Source organism: Aythya fuligula, chromosome 1, assembly GCF_009819795.1.
Source record: "Aythya fuligula isolate bAytFul2 chromosome 1, bAytFul2.pri, whole genome shotgun sequence".
In the NCBI taxonomy this organism is placed as follows: domain Eukaryota; kingdom Metazoa; phylum Chordata; class Aves; order Anseriformes; family Anatidae; genus Aythya; species Aythya fuligula.
In genome coordinates this window covers 82283898-82306797 of record NC_045559.1, presented here as the reverse complement: position 1 = coordinate 82306797, position 22900 = coordinate 82283898, and the positions used below count along the sequence as shown (strand labels likewise).

Below are 22900 nucleotides of genomic sequence, written 5' to 3'. Positions count from 1 at the left end.
GGCTAATTTAAAAGTGGTAACAGGTCACCCAGGACATTGGCCAGACCAGCTTTAAAAGCCTCTAAGGATGGTGATTCCCCATCCTCTTTCTGGAAACCTTAACCAGGGAAACATTCTTTTTCTCCCTATGCCTCTTAGAATTTCCCTTATTACTTGTGCCTTTTACCTCCTGTTTACTATGTGCCTCTGAGAAGTGTATTTCTATCCTCTGTATACCTTGCTGCATTAGATGGTGAATTAGATGGTGAAACCTAGAGTCAGACTTCATCTTGGCCTTCTCTTCTACACGTTGATTAAGCACAATTTCTTCACACTGTCCTTCATTTTGTGCTCCAGCTCCTCAGCAATCTCAGTGGCCCTACACTAGACTCACTGCACTTCATCAAAATTTCCTGCATAAGTGGACACAAAATAACATAATATTCCAGAATTGTCCCAAAAATACTGATTGCTGGGAAAAAAACATTTTCTTTGTCTTGCTCTCTGGACTTTTCCTAGTAAACTCTTACTTGTTGTTAGCCTTTATTACTGCAAGGGCATGCTACTGACAGGTTCAGTTGTTGCCTTCAGGAACCCAGAGGCTGTTAACATAGTTCATTTCATTTAATAGCTATGAATATTAATGCTGATCATTATGAGTTTGTGTTTCTTAGTCTTTTTTTTTTTTTTCTTTCTTTTTTTTTTTTTTTTTGTCTTGGAATTAAAAACTGTTAAAAAACAACAAACCCCCATACGTCACCATGTCACCATACTCCAGTCAGAAGAAAGATAAAAAGGATTATGTGGTATTGCAGGTACTAATTTTGAGGTTGTCTCTTCTCACTGGGCTTCAGGAGCAAAAGGAGCAACTATTACTAATTGTACTATGAAAGTTTCTTCGTAGGTAGAAAGGCAGAGAAATGAGAAGGCCATGATACAGCATGCCTTTCCACAGCTTGGTTTCCCTTATGTAAAAGGACAGGAAAGTCCTCCTCAGCATTTGGATTTGAGGGCATGGGAAAGGACCCCTTCAGCAGAGGCTCAGAGACTGGTATATGAACTACTAACTGAGCTTATCATAGGCAGTGATAAGTAGACTCCTCATCCCCTAAAAGAAATCTGCCAGGTACCTCTGCAGTATCTCTCTCATCCTTTTCACCTATCAGACCTATACACTACAACACAAACTCACCCAGAACAAAAACAGGCATGAAGCCTCCACAGGGGATTGGCATTGTAGTAGCAATGACAGACATCCAGAACTAGAAGAGAGGTAGAGAGGATGCAGTTGTTAGCGAGCAGCAATAGCATTTTCAGCAATCCCACTCTACTGCCAAGCTGGTGAATCCATAAGGAGACACATTCTGGGGGATGTGGCAGTTTAGCCAGGAAGTGAAAGGTAAAGGGTCTGTGAGGTGTGAAGGGTAGCTGGAAGAACTCTGACAACACACCAAAACTGATGTAAAAGACCTCTGGGTACTGCTATGGTGACAGGGAAGGCAAATCACCAGGAGAATGAACATGAGAATTCCTTTGCCATGGACCTTTGAAGGTGAGATTTCCTACTGCTTGGTTTTGTTTGTTTGTTTTTGTTTTGATGTTTTATAATAAATAAATACATTTTATTTTATAGAACAAGGTTGTCCACATTTCACAGACTCAGAAAATTTTCAGTGTGAGGGAACTTTAGAGGTCTCTCACTCAACTCCCTGCTTCCAGAAGGGCTAAATCCTAAGTTAGATCAGTTTTCTCAGGACCTTGTCCAATTGAATTCTGACCATTTTGAATGATGGAGATTCCCCAGCTTTTCTGAGCAGTTGTGTCACTCCTGACTCACACTAAAGGGAGATTTTTTTCCTGAAGTCAACCTGCCATATGTTTCCCTTTTTATAGCTTGTGCTGTTGCCTCTTGTCCTTTCACTATGTTGGGCAAAACAATGAAAATCTGTCTGGATAGAATAGAATAGTTTATTTGGAAGGGTCCTATAAAATTGAGTCCAACTGCCTGAATAGTCTCAGGACTAACCAAAATTTAAAGCATGTTAAAGGCATTATCCAGATGCCTCTTAAACTCTGACAGGCATGGGGTATCAAATACCTCACTAGGAAGCCTGTTCCAGTGTTTGAACAACCTCACGGTAACGAAATTTTTCCTAATATCCAGTCCAAACCTCCTCTGGTGCAGCTTTGTGTGGTTTCCTTATGTTCTATCATCTGTTATCAGGGAGAAGAGACCAACAGCTTCCCCCTCTACTTCCGCTCCTCAGGAAGTTGCACAGAGCAATGAGGTCACCTCTTATCCTCCTTTTCTCCAAACTAGACAAACCAAGAGTCCTCAGCATAGGACATGACATCCAGCCCTTTTACCAGTTGGTTGCCCTCCTCTGCATGTATTTAAGTAACTTAAAATCATTTTTACATTGTGGAGCCCGGTACTGTACACAATATTCAAGGTGAGGCCACACCAATGCTAAATATCAATCACTTCTTTTGACTGGCTGGCCATGCTGTGTCAAATGCACCCTAAAATGTGGTTTGCTTTCTTGGCTGACAGTTAGTGCTGAGGCTGATCCAAATGCTGTCTTAGACCAGCACATACAGTCTTCTTCTGGAGGCAACAGCCTAAATGGGACTCAGGATAGATATACCACATAGTCCATCCTTCTTTTATTCAAGTAAATGAGACCTTATCTGTTTGGTACACCATAATCAGAATTACAACAGAAGCAGAACCCTCAGTTGCCTGTCAGAAATTTGATACAGTGTTTTACTTTAGATGGAATCAGTTTTGACAAACATTAATGCCCATTTCTGATCTACTGAAATATTCAACTGATACTTCAAGGTGGCATCAGCTCTTTTTGTTCTTAAGAAAAATCAGCATTTCTATGATATTTTTACACACACACACACACTGGCCTGGAAAACCTCTTTTTTTTTTTTTTTTTTCTTTTTTTTCCAGGATTTGGAATATAATTACTTGGATTTTGGAATATAATGACTACTTTCAAATCTCTTCTCTTGCTCTGTGATGTATCTGTTACACAGTTAATCCTTTCAAAGTCTGAACAAATGCAATTTCTATGGGCAATGTTAGGTCAGAACATTGAATCTGCTGCTGCTTTCCTAGAATTGAGCAAAGCAGGTCTCAGCTACATTTCTCCACTATGCTACAGTACTATTAACAAATCCTTGAGCCTCATTCACATATAGATAATTTTTGTCTCCTGTCTGGAGTCAGGAATATGAAGTAGACAGTATCACACTTTATTTAGGCCAAATATAAATTATCTGAGAATATTTTTTACTCAATTACTTGTTTTACCAAATCTTGTGAGACTTGTCCTGATGTAGTCTTTCATGGCCAGCCACTACACAGTGGCTCCTGAAACTCATTCAGCAGGATGCTTGAGGATGATAAACTAGGGAGCAGTCAAGGAGGTAAGTGTAGTAAGGCCAGGAAATTATTCCCTAATGACACTGTTAATTTTGCACTCATGGTGGGCAAACATCATATCAAAAGTGTAAGAAGACCCCATTTCAGTTGCAGTGTTTCATTCAATGCCAAGCAGCTCCCCATTGTCAGATAACATAATTTTACAAATTACAAGGAACACTCACTCTGACTGGAAAAGGCTTAGTGAGCTAGATTTCCTTACCTTCATGAGAAAGAAAAGCAGGATGATGATGAAGACACTGACTTTGGGGTGGATCCAGGCAGCAGATTTACCTAGGATCTGTGGGTCTCCTGTGTGTTTTGCCCAGGTATAGTTATCAAAGAGAGAGCTGATGGCTTCCCGTGGCATCAACTAGAGAGCAAAAAAAAACACAAAAAAAACAGGGATAAACTGTGAGATTAGACAGAATAAATATTCTACCTCTGTTCCAAGAAAGTGGAGATGTTTACTTCAGTAATTCATGATTATGAGACTTAATTCACATTTTTAATCTTCAGGAAGAGAAGAGTGACTGGAACTGGTGAAAGGATAACTAATTCTGCACATGGGGTAACATCTTTCTAATTACTTGCTTAGAAGAGTGGACCTTTTGCAAGTTTTATACAAAGGGGATAGCAGAGATCACAAGTCTCAGAGTACAGTCCCTCTTCAGTCCGAAGTTCTCCCAAGTTTTTCTTCCCCTTTCCAGGATGTAAGGTTATTGGGGCATAGGGGAAGGGGACACTGCTCTACAGAATTACACAGAAGTGAAAATATACTTCCCACTCTCACCTCTCCTGCCATGAACTGTCCAAACCCTGGAGGAAAGGTCACAGTTGCTATAAGGAAGGATATAACCCCAGGGTATATGAGGCGGCTGGAAAGAAAGAAAAGTCTGTTAAAATATAATGTCACATTTTTTTTCTTGTAGCAGTATCACTTCAGGATTATAAATGCTATTCCCATGAAAACTCTCTCTCGCATTTGTATCCATTACTTTGGAATTGCGTAACTGACAATTTAATGCCCTGCTCCACTGATCATCATCATTCATAGAGAGTTCAACTGACAGCAAAGCCATTTTTCCCATCGGGATTATTGTTAAGGGGAATAAGGGAGGGATGTACAAAATGCATAGCGTTGAATGTACAGTGGTGATGTGTTTTTACAATTGTGTGGTGACCCATTATCAAAAGTCAGCCTCTTCTCCAGTTGTGTCCTGATTCAGCTTTGCTTATTCATCCCTCATGCAATATATCCTGTCCTAGTGTGTTTAAATATGTTTCCCCTTCCCCCCATACATTTTGGCATGAATCCTTTGTTATATTAATTCTTATGGGAAAATAGTGCTTTACTTTCCTTTGAATTCCTGACCAACACACTTTTTGGGAAGTCTCTGTAAGGCCTTTGCTGCTAAGTGCTTTATTTCATTTTGTATTTATCTTCCATATTGCAATTCACACCTTTCAGTTGCTATCATTTTCTCCTTCTGTTTATTAAGTATGCAGTGATTGCAATACTGTAGTACATTCTTTACATTGTCTACATTTTGATTTTAAAAGTATTTCAGATTTTAAAGATGCAGTTATATTTCAGTTAAGTTTCTTAAAATATAAATGTTAACTCTTTCTTTTGCAAAAAGAAAAAGATTAAAAACAAACAAACAAACAAACACAAAAAACAGTGCCTCTTAAGAAACACAATTATTGATTTTCTGATTGATTGGACATTTCCTGTCCAATCAGTAGTTTTCTTTGTCATCTTAATAAATATTACAGAATCCCTTTTCAAACAAGATGCTCTTTGAAATTATTGGGGCTGATCTAGAAGAAAATCCAGATCAGAATATCTTCTTTTGATATTTGCAGATATCTTACTGTGATATAAATTCAGTTTCTCTTAGTTTTACTATCTTACATTTGAAATAGTTCCACTAGCTTCCAGAAAGTATTTGTTACTATCCTATATCAGTAGAGTATCCAAATCTGGTCTCTAAAAGACAGCATCTTCAAAGGCACTCACTATTTGGTGAGAAACTGGCTTAGAGCTGTATGACGCCGGATGCATAGGACCACTTGACGATTAAGATAAACAAAAAATGCTCCAAGGAATCCAGAACATATCCTAAAGTGGAAAAAAATGAAACAAAATCATACCAAACAACAGAAAACAAATAAACAGCCAACCAAAAACTGAGTTTAAATATTTTTCATCTTCATCTGTTATGACATCTTTTAACTTCATAATCTGCAGTAACTCATTTGAAGACTGACTCCCTGATGAAAGGAGAGAGGTGGTTTTGGATTTCTTTGTCACATACTGAGATTTTTCTCTCGAATTTCCTCTTAGATGGAGAAATCTCATGTCAGGATGTGATGTCCAATTCCAAGACATGGCAAGGTTGCTACTTATTTCTAGCTGTTCCCTTCCTTTTCTATGCTGTGGCCTAGAAAGGCTTCCAAAGATGCCTTGTACAGATGCACATGTACACAGATACACACGAATACATACAAACAGCTGTATCAGTGAAGAACAGTGAATAAACCATGACTCTGTAGGCAATATAGTGTGGTAATGTTTTTATCTCAGCTACAATTTGTTGAATAGAGGGTTTCTTAGTAGTTCAAGTGAGAATGAATGTACAAAGAACTGATTAGTACTTGTGTTTCTGTGGCTGTCTCTAATTTTAACTGTTCAAATACTTGGATGACAGGAACAGTATTAGGATCTACAAAGAAAGACTGATAGATTTTAGTGTGGCCTGGAAAAGAACAGCTCATTGAAGACATGTATTGTCAGAACTTAAACATCAGGTTGGAATGGGAAATAGTAAAAAAGAAAAGGAGTTTGACTGATTCAGCAAAATTGTACACCTACATCAAATATAAGAAGTAACACACAGTAGGAGTTGGGGTGGGAATGGGGGTGAGGTGGTGTCCAAAACCATGACATTTAGATGCAACAGGGCAGATGAGTGCCACTACTAGGGTATTGAGCACACCAATTCTCTCCATAGGCAAGAAACCTAAGCCCAGCCACCTCAAGAGCATGCATACCAATGCACATATTTTGGGCAACAAACAGAGGAACTGGAGTTCTATGTTGAGTCTGAGATTTATGATGTTATAGGAATCACACAAACTTGATGGGAAAACTCACTTGACTGGAAGACCACTATGCATGGCCACTATCCTTTGGAAAGACAGGATGGGAAGAGGAGGCGAAGTTGAACTTTATGTAAAAGATGTTTGAGTGTATGGAGGTAAGCTATGGAGACCATGAAATTGGTCTATTCTTAAATTTTTTGGTCTATTGGTCTATTCTTTAATTTTTTTGAAATTGGTCTATTCTATTATTAGAACTCTATTGAGTTCTTTGGATCAGGATTAGAGGGACTGTTACCAAGGCTGATCTTACTTTAGGTATATTGGCTGTAGATGTGCTCTACCTAGACTTCAGTAAGGCTTTTGACACCATTTCACACAGCATTCTCCTGAAGAAGGTGGCTGCTCAAGGCTTGGACATGTATTCGATTCGTTGGATGAAAAACTGGCAGAGTGACTGGGCCCAGAGAGTCTTGGTGAATGGAGATAAATCCAGTTGGATGCTGGTCACTAGTGGTGACCCCAGGGCTCAGTATTGGGGCCAGTCCTTTCCATACCTTTATCAATGACCTGGATGAGTAATGCACTCTGCACTTTTCCTCATTGAACTTCATGAAATTATTATCAGTCCACCTCTCCAGCCTGTTGAGATCCCTCTGGGTGGCTGCATGGCCCTTAGGTGAATCATTCACTCCCCCCAGTTTTTGTGTCATCCAGGAATTTACTGCTGGTCCGCTCTACCCCATCATTGAGATCATTAATGAAGGTGATCAAAGGGCTGGAGAGCCTGCCTTATGAGAAAAAACTCAAGGAGTTAGGTCTTTACATCCTGGAGAAGAGAAGGCTGTGGTGGAATCTCATCACTATATTTCAGTATTTAAGGGTTGGCTACAAAGAGGACAAAGGTTCTCTCTTCACCAGGAGACACATTGAGAAGACAAGGGACAATGAGTACAAGCTGCAGTGAGATAGACTTCATCTTGATATATGAAAGAAATTTTTTACAGTGAGATCAATCACTGGAACAGGCTCCTCAGGGACATGGTAGAATCCCCATCAGTGAAGGTTTTCAAGGTGCAAGTGGACAGGGTGTTAAATAATCCCACCTAGGCTCCGTTTTCACACAGAAGGTTGGACCAGATGATCCCTTTGAGGGATTCAAGGTCCCTTCCAAGCTGGGTTATTCTATGATTCAGTGATCGTATGATTCTTGTGCCTATGATCCTAATTCCTTAAGCCTACGTTCCTGATCCTAATAGAGCCAAAAATGTATAGCATTCTATGATTCCTATACTCTAATTTAATTAGACCTGGGTAAATAGGACATAATACTCAACAGTGAAGTAAAAAAAAAAAAAAAAAGAGTGCATTTAAATTTGGTAAGAGGAAGTGTTATTTTATGTGGCAAATAATTAAGCCACAGAATACTGACACACAAGTAACATATTCATTCTATTCATTTTAAAAATGAATGGAATTTTTCATTGTTTTATGGCCTGCAGTTTTTTACTAAATCTCATTCAAAGATGATTTTAGCTTATATAAAAAATAATAATTGTATTTTGAAGAATTCCTGCTTGGTTACTTGAAATTGCATAGGAACAAGCTAAAACTAAATATAAAACTGCTCACAGGAAAACATTTGTTTAATGAGCTTCTCAAATAGTTCAAGCCTGCACTATCTAGCATTCCTGTTAAAATATGCCTTCTGCAACTGCAGAGTGAATTGAGTTTCTTTATAATACACTATTTTAAAAAGTACATTACTCCATTCCTGGCTATCAATTTGTCAATAAAATAGAGGTGCTCCTTCTGCATGCATTTTGCAACTTATCAACATTTGCTGACACAGAAGAACAGAAGAACAAGATCTACCTTTTTATAGTGCTTAGTCTGCCTCTTTTTTTTTTTTTTTTTTTTTTTGTGTGTGTGTGTGTGTGTGTGCTACTTGAAAGTGAAGAAGTATGTTGAATAGAAAGGGAGCTCGACTTTGAGAATGAATGTTAAGAGAATTTAGAACATTCCAAGTTGGCATCAGGACTTCATCCAAGACTGTACAAGTGTCTCTCTTTCTCTCTTTGTTTTTAATAGCACATTGGACACCTAGATATTTGAAAGCATTTCACAACCATCTCATACACCTTTCATAGCCTGTGTGCAGTACTGCAAAAAACAAACAAATACCACCACCACCACCAAAAACAAACAAACAAAGCAAAGCAAAGCAAACCAAACCACCACCACCAAAAACTGAATGGCTGATCTTAACAATTTATCTGTTATCACTGGATCCGATTACAGTTAAGCTATCTTTGTCAGCATATCAAGTGTACCAACTTCTCTTGGAAAGGATACCATTTCTGATCTTGTAGAAAGGAAACTCCCTGGATAAATGTTTTGTCCCATTCCCCCCTATATTCTCTGAGTTTTTTTCTTCTCTGTTTTTCCTGTATGCTTTCAGAGCATTCCATTGGCATGTACTAACTGACCAGGTCTTAACAAACTAAATATAACTTTCTAGATATCAAAACTAAAGAAGTCTAGACCTTGGTTTCAAAACTAAGCAAGTTTTGACCTTGGCAGAGCTGTTCCCAAAAGGTAGAAAATAAAGATGCAAATTATTCTTGACATTTCAAGCAATTCCTTTTATTCGCCGACACAGGCTCTCATAGTATTTCTGCTTGGAGATTGCAGAAACCTAAGTTGCTGTTTTGTTTCTTCACAAATAGACTTAGAATCATAGAATCATAGAATATCCTGGGTTGGAAGGGACACATAAGGATCATCAAGTCCAACTCCTGGCTTCATCTCATCAAGGTCTGGACCCATAAGCTCAAGCTCAAGAAGATAACTGTCAAGTGAAAAGGCCATACTTGGATCAGGTCATTTGGCCATGCCCTCAAAATGGCTAGAGGGCCATTCAGTAAATTTATACCCATGATATATATACTCATTTTTATACACATTTATACCGTAGACCAAATTAGACTTCCTCTTTTATTTTAATCTTTAATTTTATTTCCTGTGGAACTTAATTTTTGATAAAGATACATGGGAACAAAATGTAATGTGGGTAATATCCATGTTTCATTCCTTACCTATTGTGCTACATGGCCACCATTGCTGAAGGAAGAATCCCAGCAAGAAGAGGTCTTTTCAGTGAAAATGAAAGAGCAGTTATTCTGTTATGCAAAAGAATTCCTATCAGAGCTTACTTGAAATCCTTTGGGAACTTACCCTATTACAGCAAATGCTGGCAGCTCTTGCAGATCAAAGGGAAAATCCATGCGAAAGTTAGTTCTGAACAGGGCTGTGATGGTAACTGTGTGAGAAGAAAGAGGTAGAAAAGGAAAGGGAACAATGATGTGAAAAGTTAAATACCATGAAAACTGGGAGTAGAGACAGGAGAACTAGTTGTATATGTGCCCTTGTATGGTTTCATGACATTATATACAATATTACAGATATACAGACTGCTCTGATTTTGTTAGTCTCTATTTTTAAACACTTGCAACTGTAGCACTCTGTAGCACTCTTGATGGTATAGATTTGTTTTCAGAGAATGTACATATATTTTTAGCTACAACACCAGATTTGTAAAGGGCTTTCTATTTCTTCTTTTCTTCTGCCAACCATTCTTTAGGCAGTAAAAGCTCTTAGTGCACTCACTGATTTAAAAACTCTTTACAGAGGCAGGCAGTGCTCACTTATCTGGAGAAGCTTTGTCACAGACAATTGTGATTGCCTTCTAGAAACAAAACTCGTATCGTCTCCAAAGTCTTATATGCACAATTTTTGCCTGGTGCCAAAAGAATAAATGTCTTAGGAGTCCCAGGGAAAAGATCAACTATGCTCCATTTTTTCCATCTCACTTCCACTGGTTGTGTTTCACTCCTAAAATTACTCAGATGTCGAAAGCTGTCCTGCTTTTACCTGGAGGTATGAGTGTGGAAATAATAAATAACTATATGCTAATAGGTAAAGTTCAAATGGCCATCCAGTGCAGAATGGAAATGCAGCTCAATGAGTATTGATATAAATAATAACATGTCTGGAATCAAGAAATTATTTGCACAATCAGAAAAACAAACAAACAGCAAAATTCTAGCATAATATGGTAATTAAGAGAGACATTCATATATATATATATATATATATATATATATATATTTTTTTTTTTTTTTTTCCCAAACAAGACCAGGCTTAGAGCAATGATTTAATCAGATCTCTGTGGGTTAGCAAGATTAACAGGAATTGTGTTTATTTATATTATTATTAAGATAAAGATTTTTAATTTAGATTATTAAGAGTCTCTGGAGCCATATGATCAAATGGTGAAAGGGAAAATATTATCATGGATCAGAAACTATCTCAGAGAGAGAAAAAAAAAAAAAGGTTTATCTTGTTAGATATGTAATGATACATGTCACAATAGACCTGTAATGGGCTGCAAACTGTCGTGTTAGGGCTCTGTGGTGTTGAATGGATTTCTTTAGAGATCAATATTGGATGTGATTATGTTTAACATCTTCATCAGTCTCCTGGATGATAGGGTGGAACTCACTCACCAGTGAGTTTGCTGACCACATCAAACTGGGAAGGGAGAGAAGGGAATGGTTGATAACCTGGAGGACTGGACAGCTGTTCATTCAGAATGGCCTCAGTCATGGAGGAGCTGACAGGTTGGAAGATCACAAATACAACAAAGACAAATATTTAGTCCTGCATCTGTAATGGCAGGTGGATCAGTACAGTCTGGGAACCTAGTCAACAAAAAGAGCTCTGCACAAAAAGACCAGTAGGTCCTGGTGGGAACTAGTGTTCAATGTGTGTCCCTGTGTCAATGAAGGCTAACAACATATTGGGTCACATCAGCAAAAGCACAACCAGAAAATTGAGGTATTCCCTTTTATATGGCACTGATGAGGCCACATCTAGAAAACCTGGAACAAAAGAAATGTTTCAAAACTGGAGACAGTCCAGTGATGAGCCCCAAGATGGTCCAGGACATGGGGCACATGATGCATAGGAAGAGACTGCAGGAACTAGGTATATTCAGCCTGAAAATGAGAAGGCCAAAGGAAGCTCCAATAGCTAACTCTTGCTACCTCATGGGGAAGTTGTAAACACACAGTGAAAGGAAAAGAGGCATTGGTCACAACTTATGTATTAGCCTACCTCACACAAAGGCATTCTAACTGAGTCATCATAGTATTCACACAGGAAACTAGTGCCAAGTCATCATGCCAAGTGCATAACTTTTGACAGCAGACAAGACTAGAGATTATGAAAACGCATGAGAGGGCCCTAATAAAAACTGTTGCATGAACAATGACTGAAAAGACTGGGCTTGTAACTTTCAGAAGAAAATGAGAAAGAGAAGACATGAAAGATAAATCAGAGCAGGCATGATGAAAGACCATAAAAATAACAGATTTCTGGTATAGACAAAAGTTTCTAATTCTCTAATATGAGGACAAAGATACTGACCATATAGACAATGAAAATTCAGAACCTTGAAAAGGAATCATTTTCCATACACAATTTGATCATGGAAATTTTTAACCCAGTCAGCTACTGAAGCAGAACGTAAGGAGCCATTCATATTGGTGTTAAAGCTGCTTGGATGATTTTGAAGAAGGGACAATAAGTAAGATGCTCCAGGATCAAGTTAATTTCTAATGATTTAAGAGATCAGCAGGGGAGTTAGAGTAGATGAAGTGAAGGATAGGGCATCCTGTCATCTGGCTTCAAATTTCTTACATCTTTCTCTGCAAAGAACAGAGAGAGGTGTTCTTCTGACAGATCTGATAGTTGAATACGCCTTAATATGAGGCAGTATTTCACAGACAAAGACATAGGCACTTTCTATAATCAAGAGAGTAGAGTATTCAAGCCAAAAAAATGTTTTAGCACAGAAAAAATCCAACTCTGTGAAGTCATTAAGTTTCAAGAAAGGAAAGTGACCACATAAAGCTCATACCAGAAAAACAGAAGTGTAAGAACAAAGGAGTTATATATGTTATTAAAACATTTACAAAGTTTACAAAGAGATAGCAGTCTTCTACATCAGCTGGAACTTCATTCAGTTTTCTGAACAAACTTCTTCTATGCTTTCTGTCTGCACAAGTATTGCACTCATCCCTTTCAGCTGAGACACTTATTTTTTTTCTACCAGAGCTACAGTTGAAACAAGTACTGTTTGACCTTTCAGTACTCAGGAACTTCAGTCAGACCCCAACAGTTTTGCAGCCTCCTAATCATTCTATCATCCCAGTGTTTGAGACTACTTTTTGCTTTGTTTGCTTCTAGTCAAGAGATGACTAAGGCAGACCATGGTGTTTCCAGTGGACCACAGCAACATATACTGCAATAGGTATTACCTCCTCTGTGATGAGATACCTCTATGTTTGCAACCTCGATGTTATGCTGACTAGATGCAAAAATCCCACCTCAGACACTCTCTTACTTGATGGGAAATCATATTCAGTCATTTTTTCAGTCATATACCCAACACACTGGAATAGGTTATAGTTATAATCTTGATGATATATCATGCTTCTCTTTCTCTTTCCTTCTATACTGCTAGACATTATATGTCATGGCAGAAGTTTCAAACATCCTAAAAGTTTATGGTTTTGAGAAAGATGGAAAATAATAAATTTATAGAACAGCATTTGTACAAAGAGACTAAGAATGATTTTTAGCTTACCTGCATCCTTGTTCCAAACAGCAAGGACTCGGAAAATGAAGGCACTAAAGGTAGCTGCAAAGAAACCTCTCCAATAGTTACGCACAGCAAAGTAAGTGGAAGTGACCTCAATGCTGAAAAGGACCCCTAGAAAGAGTTGGAAAGGGAGAAAAGTTAAAAAGTTAAAATCAGAAGTGTAATGCCAAAAGCACAAGAGAGACTTCTAAATAAGTCTTCTAAAGCTGTGATATCCAAACTTCTTTGATCACGTATCCTATCAGTAAAATATTTTTGAGTATGTACCTCGGTATATGTATATTTATTTATAAATTATAAACATGTCCTACTGTACTAACATATTGGGTACATTATAAAGCATACACAAAAATAATAAAAAAAGGGATAAGATGATGAAATAGAGAATATTTTAAGAAAAATTTATTTCATTCATTAATGGTACAAAAAGCTTTTTGTTCTCACAAAAGCTTTTTGTTCCTGGTTTAACTCTTTGTGATACAGTGATTCAAAGGTCTAGTTCTAAGTTCAGTTTATTTCAGTACTTGGTTTTAATGGTTGTCAGAGCTGAAAAATATGCTGCTGAAGATTGAAAGGGAAGAAGGGCATCCTTCACTGCACTTACTAAATCATGATATTCATTTTTTTCAATTCCATTTACCACTTAAGCAAAGGTTTGTGCTGAAATCTGGCTAGTATATTTCCATCTTCCCTGATGTCAATCAGTTGTTGCAAACTAATTGGAAGATGTTGCATTTTTATATCTTTAACAAATGAGTTCAAAATCCACTGAAATGTTCCTTTGGAAGACTTTAAAATGTGTTAGAAAATTTCGTTTCCAAGTTTTTTACATATATAGTATAAGAATTTTTATAGGTGACCCAAATAATTTTCAACAAGAAAACCACAAAATCTCCACAATGGTACAATATTCTTTTGAAAAGCACTTCTTTCTCACTCATGGTTAAAATGTCACTTTCACCTTGAAGGGACAGATTAGGTGTGTTTATTTTTCCAAAATTATGTGCTAGGTAGCATAAAACTGACAGCCACTTCTCATCACAGAAAAGGCCAGCAAATTCAGAACACCATTTTTTTTTTTTTTAATAAAATAAAAATGTGTGACTAGTCTTTAAATTTGACAACTCTTTTAAACCCTTTTCCATGAGATAACCAGTGAACCTTTATGTGGTGTAGAAGATTTTTGTGGTCATTCCCCATCTCACTGCAAACTATTGTAAAGATTCTACTATTTTAAGGTCTTGTTTTTATGATATTAACCACATTTAACCACATCGATGACAGGTCGTGCACTTCTAGCTCCCATTTCTATGCACCCATTTGTGTAGTCTGGCTCTCATTTCTTTGCTGCAATAGCTTGCCTCTGAACCATGCGGTGAATGAATTTTGTGTGGAGTACTGTCTTTGTAAACGCACAGTAGAATCCTTTTCTTATTCCAGTCAAGGCAGCTGCTCCATCAGTGGTTACATAGAGTTCTTCCATAAAATATTGCTTTTATGAAAGAAGTCTTTTACTGTTGAGAATATATCTTCTCTAGTAGATCTTTTCTTCATGTATTTCACTGTTGAAACAGAATCTAGCAAATACCATAAACAGACACATTAGAAACATCTGTACTTTTATCAAGCTGCATAGCAAGCCTCCCACACTCCATAATTTGTTCTGATACTTGTTGTTTCAAATCTTCAGCAATGTTTTCTGTGTCTTTCAACAGTATTTGCTGACAAAGGAGTGCATTTTAATTTCTTGTGATATTGCTTTCTGTGCATTATGCCAGACATTTTTTACTCTGGCAGGAAGAACGTGTTTCCCCAGTGGGATGTGGCTTTTCATCTTTCACTATGAAGTCAGAAACCTCAAAAAAAGACTTCTAAAAATTATCATTAAGTTTAGTGAGATTTTGTGAAGTACTGGAGCGAGTAATGCATAGCCTGAAAAATCGTTGAAAAAACAGTAGAGGTTTGTCTTCACATTCTGGATGCTTAGTTTTTAAATGTCTTGCTAATTCTGATAGCTTCATGCTGTTGATAGCTTACATGTCAATGCACAAAATACATCATTAACAATGGTGGATTTAAAGCCATATTTCAAATAGTTTTCTTGATAATTTAATTTCTTTATTATTTATTTACTTATTTTGGTCAGCTTCTTGTCAGACCTGATGAGATTGTGACCATTTTTACCTCATAATGTGGCATATGAAGAGGCCACTCTGGGGGTGGAGGTGCCTACTCTGCCATTTTCTCCGAATTTGCCTATAGTCACATTATAGGTATTGTCTTCAATCTGCAATTTTTTTGCAGGAATCTTTTAAAGGCACTTGTCCATTTTGTGAGGGTTATTTTAGTTAACTTAGACAATATAACCCATACATCCATCAACCATGCGCACATAGACTGAAATACATTGCAATACACTGAATGCAAATGAACAAATGAGGGCATTACTGTCAGCCCTCTGCATTAAGCAACAACTGTTCTTCACCCAGAACACCTCACATGCTGTATGTGATGTGGCCATCTGATATATGGATCAAGTGAGGCCACCAGTGTCAATATGTATATTGAATATTAGCAAAGTTTTTTTTTTTTAATTTTAATTTTAATTCATTTATTTAGATAGAAAATAAATACAAATAGACTTTTCAGTATTATCTTTCCATAACCTAATGGACTGTCTATCACACCCCCTGGGGTGTGCACATGTCAATTTGGAAACTACTGTTCTAGAGTATCTTCCCCTCTTGACCTTCAGAAGGCTGAAAATGTGGAGAAAAGACTGTGTCAGAGAAACTGGAGAGATTGGTGACATTAATGGCAAGCCTTTTTGCTCCAAGTAAATGAAAAATCAAAAATAGGGTGCAGGAAAGGAGAAGAGGACTAGGCAGGAGAGGATTTAGGTACCTGAGAAAAAGGAAACAGAACAGCCACTTGCCTCCAAGTGGTGTCCCAAAGCAGCAGCCAACACCCACAGCACAACCCACAGTCAGGACATCCGTGTAATAATATGGCTGCTACTGGTGGAAGAGACAGAGAAACAGAAGAAAAAAAAAAAAAAAGAAAAAAAGAAAAAAGGAAAGAAAGCAATGAGCAACAGAATTAGCAGTTATGGACACATGCTGTCAACCAACTCTGCCACCAATATTACATCTTAATTCTTCATTCTGGACAGCTTCAAAATATTCAAGGACTGATTCTATGTTGCACAAGACAGGCATATACATTGAGTCACATATTCAAGACACAAGGAGAAGTCAGCATCTCATCTTTCATTGAAACATGCACACTACATTTCACTGTAGAATAAACGTCTCATGAAAAATTCTTCAGAGGGTGGACTACATGTGTGTACTTTATTCCATCTCTTTTACTTTGGAAGGGAATCTCAGGTTGCACATGTGCCAGACAGTGCCTCAAAAAAACCCTACCCTCTGAGTTTGTATGCACAAGACACATGCATATCCACAACAGAATGTGGACAGCTGAAGGGTCTATCATCCTGGGTAGATGAATAGGTAGCAGCTCATGTAGTAAAGGATTGTGCTTTGCTGGTGAAGACAATCACTAAAATTATAAATTTACAAGCCATCAGTGAAGTTATGAAATATAGGGTCTCTCCTGAGACAATTTTGGAGGACATGGGAAGGAGAAAATCTCCTACTTCCTCCAATATTTGGAAGAGTGGCTGAGAGCCCTGACATGCCTGAGAATGGTGAAGAGCCTTAGGGAGCAGATAGCTTTTTTTCAAGTTGTTGAAATCCTAGTTGGTGTCTAATATAAAGAACAGGAGGGTTAAACAACTGCATATTTGGTACTTTCTGGTATTACATGTCCCTAAAGCAGCCTGTTATATCTTCCATGAGACTGAAGTTTTGAGAGAGGGCAGGCTTGTGTTACATCGGGATTCTGTGTCCAGGCAGAATTCTTAGGGCTAAAGGCCATGAATTCCCACTTACCTGAGCAGGTATTTGAGCCTCAACCAAGAAGTATATCAAGGCTGTGACTGTGCACCCAACAAAGGGGCATGGAACATTCTCTGAGCCTTAAGAATCTTTCCATAATCACAACTTTGCCTCAGGTCACCTCTAAGTCCTTTGTGGTCTTAAGATGTAATCATGTCCAGAATGGGGATGGGTTTCAGTTCAAAGTATCTGAGATAGTATGAGGGTTATATTATAGCCTACCAACATGATGATTAACAGCCTGAAACATACGGTATTTATTACATGGCCTGCATTATGGCAAGAGGTAAGTAGAGCTTAGAGCTGTTTGAAAGTGCAAAGCCTGATGAGAACAGTGTTGAAGAAACGGTATGAGATGGAGAGATCCTAGCACAGTATGGTATTATTCATACCGACTGCTGAGAAAAGTCCATAGCATACGGTATCCCCCAAAACCCAGCACCATGTCAGAGTGCTGATGCTGTGCAGCAACATAGAAATAGCTGAAAAGACCAACAGGAACAAACAAAGAGTACCAGAGTGCACTCAGAAAAAGCAGGGCTGAGCACCTTTTGCTTTTAGAGGGCCAGACTGGATTTTCAAATGCATTTTGAAGATTTCTCTTTAAATACACAGGGTGGTGTTCACCAGTAACAACATCAAAAAGTTATATTCCTTTGGCAATATGATGTATAGTAGCAAATCATATCCTGGACTAAGGTCAGATAAAGATTACATGACTCCCAGGTAATGGAAATCAAATTCTGCAATTTGGTGTGATTCTACTAAAAGGAACCCAACTATGGCTGCAAAAATTCACACACTGAATTGTCACAGACTCACAGCAAATTTTAGCCTGGAAGGTATCTCTAGAAGATTCTCCAACTCCCTGCTCAGTGATGTCCTAACTCCAAGAGTCAGTCAGAATGCTCAGGATCTTGTCTAGGTAAGTCCTGAACATCTCCAAAGGTGTAGATTCTCTAGACCCCATGGGCATCCATGCCATTGGTGAACCACCCTTGGGGGAGGGGAACATCTTCCTTATACATGGTCAGAATTTCCCTTGTTGCAAGTTGTACCCCTTTCCGCTTCCACTGTGCCCCTCTGAAAAGAGCCTGGCTTAATCTTATTTAAAATCCCCCTTTAGGTGGTTGATGACACCAGTGAGACAACCCCCCTTTAGCCTTTTCTCCTTTACACTGAGCAAAAACAGCTTCCTTAGCCTTCCTCATACATCATTACTCCAGCCTCCCAACCATCTTCTTGGCCATCCAAGCTTCTTCTACATGGGGAGCCCCAGATTTTCTACACTGATATATTTTTTCTCCAGTCCACAGTTGAAGGTAGTTTTCTTTTCATCTTATCACTCCCTGTCACAGTTGTCATCATCTCCTGCTGTTAGATGATGCCACTTATGGGAAGTTTTTTTCATTTCTGTTCTCTACAGCATCTTTATTATTTTCTGGATAGAGTGTGGGGCTCTCCAACTTGAACAACGTCCATGGTAGAAATGACTGAACAAGATGGACAAGAGGATCAGGTGCACTCTTAGTAAGTTTGCAGACAACACCAAGTTGGGCGCAAGTGTTGATCTGCTCGAGGGTAGGAAGGATCTACAGAGGGATCTAGATAGGCTGGACTGATGGGCTGAGGCCAACTGTATGAAGCTCAACAAGGCTAAGTGCCAGGTCCTGCACTTGGGGCACAAGAATCCCATGCAGCGCTACAGGCTGGGGAGGAGAGTGTCTGGAAAGCTGCCTGGCTGAAAGGGACCTGGAGCTACTGGTTGATAGCAAGCTGAATATGAGCCAGCAGTATGCTCAAGTGGCCAAGAAGGCCAACAGCATCCTGGCTTGTATCAGAAATAGCATGGCTAGCAGGATTAGGGAAGTGACTGTCCCTTTGTACTTGGCTCTGGTGAGGCCACACCTTGAATACAGTGTTCAGTTTTGGGCCTCTCATTACAAGGACATCAAGGTTCTGGAGTTTGTCCAAAGAAGGGCAATGAGGCTGGTGAGAGGTCTAGAGAACAAGTCTTATAAGGAGCAGTTGGGGTTATTTACCCTAGAGAAAAGAATACTCAGGGGAAACCTTATTGCTCTCTACAACTACCTCAGAGGAGGTTGTAGTGGGGTGGGCGTCAATCTCTTCTCCCAAGCACTAAGTGGTAAGACAAGGGGAAACGGCCTCAAATTGCTCCAGGAAAGGTTTAGGTTGGATATTAGGGAAAAATTCTTCACTGAAAGGGTTGTGAAGCAAAAGAATAGACTGCCCACGGAAGTGGTTGAGTCACTATCCCTGGAGTTATTCAAAAAATGTGTTGATGTGTTGCTTACAGACATGGTTTAGTGGTAGACTTGGCAGTGCTATGTTAACGGTTGGACTTGGTGATCTCTGAAGTCTTTTTCAACCTAAATGATTTTATGATTCTGTGATTCAAAGATGTTTTATTAGAAAAGTTAAAGTTGTCACTTTTCTTGTGGCCTTTGCAAGATCATGCTCTTCCTTTCTTTCACTGCCACCAGTTACATGAGAAAAGAAAGAACTTGTGATGCTAGAGAAATGAAGAACCTGCTTGAGAGCAAGAGATCTCACAGCAAGAGACTGAGTTTTACATTAAATGTCACATACAGGAAGTCAACTTGCCTCCAAGAGGAGCCCCGAAGCAACATCCAACTCCAACTGCGCAAGCCGCCACCAGGAGTTCGAGCTGCCTGTGCACATTCTGGAACAGAGAGTGCAGCCAGAGAAAGGCATGCTGGGATTAGAGGTAGCAAAGCCAAAGAGTTAGGATCCAGAACAATGAAACAAAGCAACAGCCAGCAGCAAATTCAGCCGTTACAAATAGCAGGCCCTGTACATTTTAGTCCAGTCTTTAGTGACTCCGTTGGTCTCCAAAAGTGAGATTTGGTCCTTATGCATAGACGAGATCAAGTAAAACAGCACCTGCTATTGTATTACAAAGCCAGTTACTGCTAGGAGTTTGTAGGTAAAGCAATTCCTAAATGTATTATTTTTTTGCAACTAGTCAATACATCATTCAGCCTCCAGAGGCCGTTCTGCAATAGCAAAAGCCTACAGGCAGTGTCAGTGGCTATAATTAGTAATGCTTTACACATTCTATCTTAAAGACAAATTGATCTTTGTCTATAGCTACTTAAGAAGGTTTTTTTTTTTTTTTTTTTTTTATTTTTTTTTTTTACACAGATGTTGGTCACAGTGGAAACATATCAGCATTGTGAGACTGAAAACTTGTAAAATGAGTATTCTTTATCAGCCTCTGTGTAATGTGGTAGGTAACACACCTGGTTGGGCCTGCACAGTTGTTTGACTGTATATTTGTCCTCCCACTACCACTTTTTTTTTTGTCTGTTCTCTTACTGCTCTATAACAGCATGTTGCATTTCAATTCATATGTTCCCTCTGTGGTTTGTCGCCTGCCAATGTGTCTTAGGAGTTCAGCCTGTGGAAGAGCTATATGCAGAAACATGTGCCTTACCTCATACACACCACAGAAGATTGACATAAACTTGCTGAGTACTGCTGCACAGATACTGGCAATATGCACGAAAGGACCCTGCAAGAGAAGAGGAAGAGAAAATAAGAGAGGGTTATCCTCTGTCACTGATAACCAGATGCAGATCTCATAATTTTTCTTTGGCCACCACAGACAGTTCTTCAGTATTTTTTTTTTCCTCTTGAAAGCTACCTGACTTGAGTGCTTTGATTTTTTCTATATGAAGTCTTTCAAATGGCCAGAGGAAAGTAGGTGTTGCTTGGAAGAGCAGAGCTTTGTGAAGAGGAAAGGTGCCAATGAAAAGTCTGTACTCTTCTTGTACAGACAACTCCTCCCACTGCCTAGACCCTACCCTGGCCACTACTGCATATGAAGATAGCAATATTTACCTCTTTCCCCACAGGCAGGCCACTTCCAAGTCCAGCTGTGAGGCCCACAACTTTGGCCACAAAAGCTTTGAGAGTGAGATATTCTTTGAGGACCACTCCCCTCATAATTGTCTTGAGCTCTGGGATCCCAGACCCTGAAAACAGCAACAGAGCAGAGGATGTAGAAAACACACAAGCAAATGGAGTAAGAAAAAGAGACAGACATAAACCAATTATGCCATGCCTTCTGCCCTCACCAACAGCCTGTGGAGAGACGAGGTGGCAGAAAATGGCCGCAAACAGAATGAGAACAAGTGGGTATGTGACCCATGCCAGATACTGCATAGGAATATTCGGGTGTAGCTCTTTGTACATCCACTTGTAGGCTGTAGATAAACAAACAAAAAAGTTGTCATTAACCACAGCTGCTCCAAGCAGGCTGATAAACATTAAAGAATCACAATCAAAAGCACACACCTGCCAAACCTGTCCAATCTATTTTTTTTTTTTCTGAGAAATGCTATCTATAAATCCTAATTTTATAGGTTAGGTGGGGTAAAGCCTTATTGCATTTTAAGTACAAGATCCCAAATAATATACGCATTCTGCAGGAATGAATAGAAGTGGTCCTCTGCTCTTAGACACTATTAATACCTGTGCCATGATGTGGCATTAGAAGAGGTGCATTACTTTGCACTTGTGAGGGTGAATTTCCATGCAGGGTCTTCTCATTTTGCAGCTGGGGGACCATAAGTGGTCCACTAACAGCTAGTGTCCTCTCCTCCATCTCAGTCCCAGGAAAATTTGTTCCTTCTTAAAATCTACCTTAGAAGTCGTGCTTATGCTTTGCCTTCTAGAGCATCAGCATGAAGGGAATGGTGCCAACTGTTAAAACAGCAGTGGTACTGCTGCATAGTTGGGTCCAACAGCGTGAACTGCCCAGGGAGAAAACAAAGAATCCAAATAATTCACTTGCAGGAAGTATAAAGGGCAAGGGGCCTCTGAGATCAACAGGGTAAGCCTGGTATGTGGGGAAGACATAAAGGAAGGAACACTGGGCTGAGGAGATGTTGGGAGCTTTGTCGAAGTACAGTGTCTGGTGGACACCAGCAGCAAAGAGCACTGAGAGGAAAGGATTTGGTGTGTGTGTGCAGGTTGGGACTAGGGCACTAAGGCTAAGGACAAAGGAACACTGGAATTAAAAGGATGAGGGCAATGTTGTATGTGTGTGCACAGATATGGGGGGAAGGGACACTGAAAGATCATGTAATTGTTATAGCTGGCAAAGGGGACAGGAACAACAGGACAGTTGCAGAGAAGGAATATTACCCAGTGATTAGGAAATCTTTGTGAAAAAAAATACCTAAGAAAAGAGCACTATGGGACCAGGTAGTAGAAAACTGCAGAACACCATATAAATAAAAATTGGGAACAATAATCAAGTTAAAAACGGGAAAAAAAAATAACAACACAAAAACACAGTATCAGGTGGGCATCTAAGGACCCCTTTCCCTTCCCACCCACACATGCTCAGCAGACCTGAGGAAGATGGGAGCCAGTATAACAGAAGTAGAGTTGACATCTCCCTGTGCCCCTACACATACAAGAGAGCAGGAAGGAAAGGGAGTAAGAATAATGGGTTGTCTTTTGCTCATACACATATCTTTTGTTCCCTTCCCACTTACACTTCCAAATTTTTGCCTATGATCCCTTTAAAGAAGCTTTTCCTAGCTAACCTTTTCTCTACTGTGTTGCAAGTAACTTCCTAGGCAGCTGGGGGGTGAAGATGGGACACTGATGTTAAAGGAGGAGGAATGTTGGTCACAA

At 39.1% G+C, this 22900-nt stretch overlaps 1 protein-coding gene across 1 annotated transcript in view; it reads right to left on the bottom strand.

Moving 5' to 3' along the window:
* CLCN1 (chloride voltage-gated channel 1) overlaps window positions 1–22900 on the bottom strand; it is a 63489-nt gene that overhangs the window by 9688 nt on the left and 30901 nt on the right. The window contains exons 4-13 of the mRNA XM_032190247.1: window positions 21331–21459; window positions 21095–21228; window positions 20688–20765; window positions 16183–16261; window positions 13233–13358; window positions 9758–9842; window positions 5439–5540; window positions 4209–4293; window positions 3639–3788; window positions 1172–1241 (exon numbers count right to left, since the gene is read on the bottom strand). Coding sequence (XP_032046138.1) covers window positions 1172–1241; window positions 3639–3788; window positions 4209–4293; window positions 5439–5540; window positions 9758–9842; window positions 13233–13358; window positions 16183–16261; window positions 20688–20765; window positions 21095–21228; window positions 21331–21459 — 1038 coding nt within the window. The remainder of the gene's footprint in view (window positions 1–1171; window positions 1242–3638; window positions 3789–4208; window positions 4294–5438; window positions 5541–9757; window positions 9843–13232; window positions 13359–16182; window positions 16262–20687; window positions 20766–21094; window positions 21229–21330; window positions 21460–22900) is intronic.